Source organism: Thermobia domestica, chromosome 18 (assembly GCF_964235325.1).
Source record: "Thermobia domestica chromosome 18, izTheDome1.hap1.1, whole genome shotgun sequence".
Lineage (NCBI taxonomy): Eukaryota > Metazoa > Arthropoda > Insecta > Zygentoma > Lepismatidae > Thermobia > Thermobia domestica.
In genome coordinates, this window is record NC_137471.1 from 22,374,334 (window position 1) to 22,383,681 (window position 9,348).

General features: G+C 36.6%; 1 protein-coding gene across 5 annotated transcripts in view; it reads left to right on the forward strand.

Moving 5' to 3' along the window:
- The window catches only part of Neos (nuclear receptor coactivator protein neosin), a 93,717-nt gene extending 84,679 nt beyond the window's left edge, over positions 1-9,038 (forward strand). For all 5 annotated transcript variants that reach the window (XM_081746600.1, XM_081746601.1, XM_081746602.1 and 2 more), the window contains one exon: positions 7,321-9,038. In XM_081746600.1, the coding sequence (XP_081602726.1) occupies positions 7,321-7,715 (395 nt within the window). In that variant the 3' untranslated portion in view covers positions 7,716-9,038. The remainder of the gene's footprint in view (positions 1-7,320) is intronic.
- Positions 9,039-9,348: the final 310 nt, after the last annotated feature.

Consider the following 9,348-nt stretch of genomic DNA (forward strand, 5'->3'; position numbering starts at 1 on the left):
ACATTGAATCAACGTGACATGTAAACGGCATGGTCATCAAATGGAACAGAACAATTTTTCCATTAGTGTAATGCTATGATTAGTCCCTTGATAACTGTAACGGTTTAGAAGATATTTTCACTCAAAATTGACACCCTGTGGTGAGATACTGGAGAGCTCTGTGTGTTGCGCCGTCTTTAAGACGTGCGATCCACTCTCCATTGATCCACATGACCATCAGCGGGTGTATATTAGTACAGACCTTTATTATATAGTAATGAAAGTTCTGTGCGTATTTTTCTCGAAGTGAACAAGTTATCCCATTGAAAAGCTCACGGAAGTGATCTGGGTGGCCGTTATTTCCAAAATGTGACATCAACCAAATATTGCGACAATGATCCGACTATTGCTAAAACATGACACCGACATTCGATTTACATAGGCGAAATCGGATCTGCCGTAACCTTACTTCAAACCCGTAGCCAAAACACTATAAGACATGGCCAGGTAGCTCAGTGGTAGAGCACACACCTCTGGTGCGTGATAATCCTAGTTCGATCCAAGCTCCAGTCAAGTGAGTTTTGTAGTGAATATACAATGTGTGCGTGCATTTTTTTTTTAAGTTCCAGTATTTCATTCATTACCATCATCACTGTCTTTCTTAGCTTCGGTGTATGATCGAGGGACATTAAACTAAAAACAAACTAAGGCAGGCGGGCGGAGATAATTTTTGGGGGGACTAACTTAAGTTTACTTTACATTCATATGTTGTAGACAACAAAGAACCGAAAATTTCAGGGGGAGGGATTGTTGAGGAGCTATGAACCCGCCTAATCTATTTAGGTGGACAAGAGAGTTCCTTGGGACTAATGAAGGGATTCTTCTGGAATTAAGGCAAGAAACCATACAGAAATGCGATTCGCATAGTAGAATGAGGAAAAACATGTCAGGGTAACTAGTCTCAAGATTCAAACTGGATTCAAATCTTTCGATTACAAAGTGAGAAAACACTGCTCTGGTGTGATTATTTCATGCTTGGCCTTTTTGATCTTTTTGACTACTTTTCTCAAGAGAAATTAAAACGTGTGTGTATACTTGTACAGTAAAACCTGTCAACCAGGCCACCTGCTTATCTTGGCCTGGTTCGTCTTGAACCTGCATTTTCCCATAAAACATTCATTACTTTGTCAGTTTGCCACTTGCCTATCTTGGAAGTTGGCCGCATTGAAGCAGTTTTTACCCTATGATGGTAATGATAAATTTACCTGCGTATCTTGGCCACGCAAAGTAGCATCTTGTTATTTTTCTTAACTCTTTCGTATTCCAATATGAGAGGCAGATATTCTGTATTTGTGACTGGAAACAGAGAAGCATGGATTCCCACGATTTGTTCTTGGAGGTCAATGGTCAAAACACTACCCTGTTAAAGGGGTGGTGAAGGAAGATATGAATAAGAAAAAGCACGTACAAGAATTCAGGAAATGGTAGTACGTATTTGTTTACCCTGTTTGTTTTGGTAAAGCCATTAGCTACACCGGCTCCTTTCATCAGGGGGAGCTTTAGTAATTCCGGAAAATTCTCAAGGTTAAAGCTAACCATCTCAATTGTCAACTATTGGCACCTGACGGCTTGTCGAAAAGTAGCGGAGGTTTTCAGATACGAATTTCCTTATGATTTTCTAAAAACACCTTTTGCTCCGAGGGAACTTGTAGCTCATTAAATACAAAATTAGGATGTGTATATGTATCAAAAAGAATAAAAGAAATACTATACATCTAGAGCAGGGATGCAAATAAGCAACAAAAGTTCATTAGCCTAAGAAAAAAGCTACTAGCCCACATCTTACAATAGAAGCCATTTATTTACCTTCGGTATTTTAATAGTGATAGTAAAAACTCGCCCGCACCGATGAACACTCGCCCCGGGCGAGTGGTTATTTCCATCCCTAATCTAGAGTGAATCACCACGAATAAATTTGTTATTAATAACTGATTCGCTATTTTTCGAAAGGTATCTACAGAAAATATTCGTCACTGTTTAATCAGCTCAGATGTAAGTTCCTTACTGTACAGACAGCAAAAGAGTATTTAACATACTGTAGTAATTTTTTCTAGTACTATATATTGTTATGATTACTCTATATACATTATTTAAAAGTAGCTGTCGTGCCGTTGCTTATTAAAATTTTACAATCAAGTAATACTAGAAATGTATTCTAAAATACACCAATCACATTTACCTAGTTATATCATAAATACTGTCACAAACTTTGGAGTGGCGCTGTAGGCATCCGGAGTGGCACAGTGCTGCCATCTGTGTATAAAGCGGAAGATGCATGTAGTGTGTGTTTGACTGTACATGACATAACGTTGATATTGTACTGAGTTCTGATGGAGTGGGAGATCACGAAAATCGTGTAGCAGTAATTGCACTACACAAGGTCGGGAAGACAGCAGCTGGGATTTTCAACTTCCTCAAACCCCTACAATTCAGCAAGAGATTCGTGTATCGCGCCATACAGCGATACACCGAGACTGGAACGGCAGCTGACCACACAAAGTGTGGCAGACCACGAACGGTACGAACCTCGCAGGTCCAGAAAGCAGTCGCAGCAAGAATTCGAAGAAATCCTGTTCGAACACAAAGGGTGATGGCTGCTGAGATGAACATCAGCAGAAATTCCATGTCTCATGTGCTCAGGAGTGACCTACATCTACGGGCGTATAAGAGGCGGACTGGTCACTTTCAGACCCAAACATTAATGTTGAAGGGGTCCTTAAATTAAAGAAACTTGCGGCGTTACGCCAACAATCTGCACAGAGAGATTGTTGTCACTGGCGAAAAGGTGTTCACAATTGAGCAGATCTACAACGCCCAAAATGACCTTGTGTATGCCACGTCATCTACTGCAGCTGCTGAGGCAGTTCCAAGGGTTCAGAGGGCACATCATCCTGCCTCAGTGATGGTTTGGTGGGGAGTGAGCTACTCAGGCACAACCCAACAGCATTTTTACGAACAAGGTGTTAAAACACCTACCAAGGCATTTTTGTGAACATGGTGTTAGAACATCTACCAAGGTGTACCAAGACACAATGTTAACATCTATAGTGAAACCACTGTTTGCTACCATGTTCCCTGGAGAAAGGTGGACCTTCCAGCAGGATTCCGCTCCAGGCCACAAAACAAAAACAACCGAGGAGTAGCTGGCACGGAACGTCCGCGACTTCATTTCTACCGCTGATTGGCCTTCTAGCAGCCCGGGCCTTAACCCGTTGGACTACAAACTTTGGGCAGTCCTTCAGGCAAAGGTCTGCCATAAACGGCATCCATGTGTCGACAGTCTGAAACAATCCTTGACCCGAGCAGTGAACAATTTTCCCATGGACGTGATGCGTAATGCCATTGACCAGTGGCCGGACAGACTTCGTGCCTGCATCAAGGCCAAGGGGGGACATTTCAAAACATGATTCGTGCGTCAGGTGTACAACATATCAATGTAAAACATGACCAAAATAAATTGCCTTGGTGTTAATACCCTCTGTGTTATTCACATTCAAACTTGTGACAGTATTTATGATATATGTAGGTATTTTCTGTAAGTTGGCAACTTTTCAATGGAACTGATGGTGGCCAACATAGACAGGTTTCACTGTATATATCAATGGCGATCATAACTTTTTTTTTTATTCTCCACTACCCCTGCCTTTGCCAATTATTTTGATCTTCTCGGCAACGTAACTGTCCAATCTGAATAATCTCTCTCTCCTGTTCATCCATCTTTCTCTTTCTTCCTATATTATCCTTCCCTATTTAGGTAGGGGGTGGGCTTTTTTTTTGGACCTGAGTTCTGGCTATCTCAGGTCCATTTTCTTTTTTCTTTATTATCCATAACTGAAAGAAATGAGAATTATTAATACATAATTTACAAATGCACATACATTATATACAACATACATACATAATAAAATACAGCATACACAAATCACCTGTCAACTACTGATAAAACATAAAATAAAATTTTAAAAATTGGATTTTTAGATTATATTGAAACCAGTTTGTGTATATTCTTTCATTTTCACCTATATGTATGTTTGTTTATTTGATTATATTTTGGTTTGGTTTCTCTCCTGTATTGGGTTATTTAACAATTTTTATTTATTTATTTATATATTTTTCTCTTAACAATATTTTGGTTAATTATAGAAATTATTTAATTTCACCCAGATTACATAGTTTCTTTTCGGTTCTCCGTACCGCTCCTGTTTAATATAAATTGTTCTGTTAAATTTGGACTTCCAATCCTGTTGCTATTATTTAAGTGGCCCTCCATAATTTTCGATTGTTTACTTGGACTCTTCATTTCTGAAAGAATACACTGGGCTAACCACTAACACAAAACACTATATGTAACTTGAGTACCATTTTTTAATTGTACAACTTCCAATTCATCGTGGAACGTTCCTGTTATTTCACTTAATTCTGTCTTCTTCGCGTTAGATCCAGACTTATTTGTGCTCTATTTATTTCTGATATTTTAGTGCAAATTTTATTTAAGCCTTTTCTATCATAGTCCTCTTTACATATCAATTCTATTATTCTGTGTTGTTCCTGAATATTTCGTAGGTTAACTCTTAAAACTTGATCTTCTTGTGGTAAAATCACGTTCTGACAATAAAAAATTAAGTGATCTGGATTTTGCATCTGTCCGGAATCGCACTCGTCGGAGTCTAATAATCCAATTTTTGTAAAAGTTGTGCAATAAGGTTCATGTCCTGACAGGAACTGTATTGTATGTCTATTTAGCTTAAGATATCTTGTTCTAATCTTTGTTTTATGTTTGGAAATATTTCGTAGTGTCTTCTGGCTTTCGTACTATTGTTCTAATTCTCTTACTATTTTTTTGAAAAAAATTTTTCTAAGTCTCAGATGTTAAAATTAAACTGTTAAAGAATCTTTCCACTTATCACCTTTATTCAACCAATATTTACCAACAGACTTTAAAATTGCTAAGGGGAATGGTTCGATACCTAAGATTATCTGTAAGGCTTCTACCGGTGTAGTTGCCATTGCTCCTGTCATACGTAATAAAATTTTTTGACGGCTCTTAATATTTTCCGTTAATCTGTCTCTCCAAGCGCTTGATTCGTACGAAGCGATTGCCATAAAAATCGTCTTCTAATGTAACTGGCAATGTCTAGCGTAAAGTTAATATTCCTTAGCCATTATGTAAAATATCTTGTTTGCTATACTGATTATTTTTTCCTTTTGACATTGAAGTGTGTTTTAAAGTTAAAAGCCTCATCCAACCATACTCTTAGGTATTTAAGGACCTCAACCCTTGAAATTGATTTTGTATCTATCTTAATTGTCGGATTCCTTTCCAACCTTCCCCTCATTTCTGATTACTTTGAGGTGACTCACTGCCTAGAAACAAACTACGCATTAAATATTTACATAAATCTTTAGCGATTAAAATTTACATATTTTAATATTTCATACTTCACACTACTGTATCACATCTCAGTTAGTACTTTGGGAATTACTTTCTAAGTTAGTACAATACAAGTGCTAAAATTAAGTATGTTTTCTGAGGTGTGGTAGTGTTATAAATATTTGAAGAAAATTTCTTTTAAAATAGGAAGTTGTTTTAATTGTTTGGAATTGAATTACCTTTTATCCCGAGTCTCTTATTACGAGATCTCGTAAACAAACGAGTTGTTATTGTGGAGCATGCATTTTAAAAATAGTCTCTCATTTTTATGAATTGAACCTCCATAACTGAGTATTGCATATATTTGTGTTTCTTGTCGTCACCATTAGCTTACTAACTTACAGATAAATATGAGACTGAGGGATGATAGGATGCGTATTTATTAGTTTTGATGTGAGTTTACATCTTAGTGCAAAGAGGGGAAAACTACGCTGCTCAACAACAAACATTTTGAGGGATCTTGAAGACTATATTTACAAGAAAACAAGAACTTCGTTGTTGTAAATTAGTTTGTATGTTATTTCTTCTTACATTCTCTGCAGGGTGTCTACTGATACTTGAAATATTGGAAATTTGTATTAATATTGGATATACTGAAGATTTACTGGAAATTATTATGTTATGCTGGAGAAATGTAAAAAAATCCCTTTGAGACCATCAAGATGGCAGTTCCGTCACCTGGATGTAGGTGGCCATGGGGCTAACTGGCCAAGCACTGAAAAACTAACTAGTTCGAAAAAGAAAAGGGTTATTGTTTATAATAGAAGACTTTTTTAGTAATTTTGACATTAATCAGTCCTGGACATGACGTTAAAAAGCTTCTTCAAAGACACTTTCTTCTGTGCTGGAACTTTCCCGTTTGGCTCAGCATTACTTTTCTCCGCATTGATCTGAATTTTCATCATTTTTAATTTATTTGTTTTAGATCATTTAACCGGCTTTTTTTTTTTTTTTTTTTTTTTTTTTTTTTTTTTTTTTTTTTTTTACAGGGCTATTTTAACAAGAACAACACTTTTCTGTCCTTGTAATTAATTACTCTACTTTAAGTGTTTTATAATGTAAAACAGTCTAAATATATGTAATATGATGAACCAAGTGAGGAAAGGGTTAGCTGTGAGAGGTGCGAAGAGGGGCAAAAAAACACAAACACACACACACACACACACACACACAAAAGAAAAGGTGAGTGTGGATTACGACAGACATTGTGAGAGAAATAACGCCCATCTAGGATATATTTTTATTTTTAAATATCCGCCAGCTTCTGAGCATTTTTTCTATTAAAATATTGAGAACTACTTTGCTTCTTCAACATATTTTACAGGCTTTAAACACCACAGCATACAGTCGTATTTGGCACTCAACTTTGTTTTTCAGTTCACCATAGTACACTGGAAATTTTTCTAGCAGGGAACGGAATAGATTCAGTTCAACTCTAGTAGACACTCTCCTGTGTCAAAAGTTAAGCTGAGACGCTATGTAATACCCTAAGCATTACACAAAATCACTCATTAACACTTGCAACACCAAAAAGTAGTCAGACAATTGACACAGACTTCAAGAAGAAAGAAAACAAGTACAAATTTACAAACAGTAATAAATTTACAATTCTAAAGGAATATCCTGACAACGTATTCTAAAAAAAACTGGGGTGTGCAGTGTGATCTGTTGAGGAACAACTCATATCTGTTGCACCCCCTTTCTGTGTTTTTAGTGTCTTCCACATTTAATTGATCCAGATAAACATGTATTCTCAAAAGTAGAACGTCCCATGTAGCAAATTTTATACCTTTAGTTGGAGTGAATGACCTGTAATTATCGTTAATTGTAATAATGTCTTTTGCTTTCAGCCGACACAGCAACTGGACTTCCGACCACCCAAAAGCAAGTGGAGCTTCAGCAGAGGATCATTAACATTTTAAACACTGGGGGTCCAGGGCAAGCGACAGGAGTACCTCCACCTACTGGAGTCCCTGCACCAACCGGTGTCCCTCCGCCTGCTAATTGGCCACCACCAGGCAACCAGGGCACTACCACTACGCCTCTATTGAGTGATCCTAATGTCCAGAAGGCGCTGGACAGTCTCATCCAAGGAGATCTATTCCGAAAGGTTTCATCAGGCAGTACATCAGCTCCATCCACTGGCACCACAAATACTGCTCCCGCGAACAGCAGTTTGGGCGCTCCTCCAGCACAACCTCTCTTCGGAGCCTATGCCTCGCCCACCGGGCTTAGAAGGTACTAGAGGGCGTACGTGTTTGTTCAGTGTGATTGTGTGAACAGATTTTTTTTTTTTAAAAAAAGAAAACTCTTAGGAGTTCTTTGTTGCATGTCTATTATTATGTTATTTTGTTCCTTACGATTATTAGAATAAGTTTATTTTCGTCCTAAGCTTTTCTTCTACTTGATCTACGAGGATAGTGAATTATATAAAATAGTGCTTATATAAAGTAATGTTGGTGTGTATGAACACGGCAGCAGAGTTGGAAGAAACTAGTTATGATTATTTCGTGTCTGCTTTCATAAATATTCTGTCTTCAAACCATTAATGATCAGTAAGTGATTATGCATTAATTCTGTTGTTTTTAAAAAAGTTTTGGTAGAACCTGCTGCAAAAAAACATTGTACCATTATGTTAAAAATGGAAGAAGTAATTCTCTTGAGTTTGGTACGAGTTTGTACTTATTTGTTTCAAATAACATTGTAAAAAGATTAGAATATATTTAATATACATCTGTTCTAAAGTAATAAAATTCCGAAATAGGAACATTGTATAAACTTATATGAAGGGTACATCTTACTAATGCTGTTCACATTTTCGACTTCTTGTCAAGACGGCCATTATTAAACTCATTGTTTTTGTCTTGTATGGTGCATGTAATAATAAGTTCCTTTGGCGGATTGATATAGCGGAGTGACATGGCTATTAAATTAGTAATGGCATAGAGATTTAATTATTGATAAAAATCGATTGTAATAGTTTTATTAAGTGGTGAAAATTTATTAATTCGTCTGTGAATGTTTTGTGAAAGAATATAGTCAATTTTACCAAAAATTGGTTGTTGTAAGGATTGTAGGACACTGTATTTCCGCATGACTAAATGAGAATTTATTCTTTGAAACATGTTACCGGAGAGTGTGTGTGTGTGTAATAAACACTGTTTTAAGTAATAACTTCAGTTTTGACAGCAGTATTTTAAACGAGGAGAGTCAACATTCCAAATTAAAGACTATTTAGTACAAACTCATCACACAAATCTAATTATCTTTTAGCAGGTTAAAAAAGTAATCCAATATGGAGATATTGTTAAGCAAATAACTTGCTTCTAGAGCTTTTTAATTCCCAACTTAAAGTTAGTTAATGACATAGATTTAGACATTTAAGAGACAAAGAATGCATGTTAAATAAGATTTATTCATATATTTGTATTACATTCAAACAATTTCTATATATATTGTTTCCACAATTTGTGTGACTTTGGATTGATTACAAAATAATAAAAGAAAAACTGTTACCAATCCTAGATTGGTATGTAGTGAATGTTCTGCAATAAATATGTAAAGTATGGCGAAGAGATTCATTCGGAATGTGAATTGGTTCTGTTTGAAAGAACACATTTATGTATTAAATAAGGCTAGTAATTGAAAACAAATGAGTTTTGTTCCACGTCGTGAGTTGAAGATGATTCAGAGAAATCAGAGCGGGAAAAGAAGCATGTTGTGAGATGCTGAAACCAAATCAAGAAAAACGTTTCTGGCTATCTCTTATTAGTTTTCCTTGAATATCTGTCGGTGGAGAGAGTCATCCTGTAAGACTCCTTGTACGTAGAGACAGGGCCGTGCCGTCGGAGGGGCGACGGCCCCGGGCGCCGAAGTAA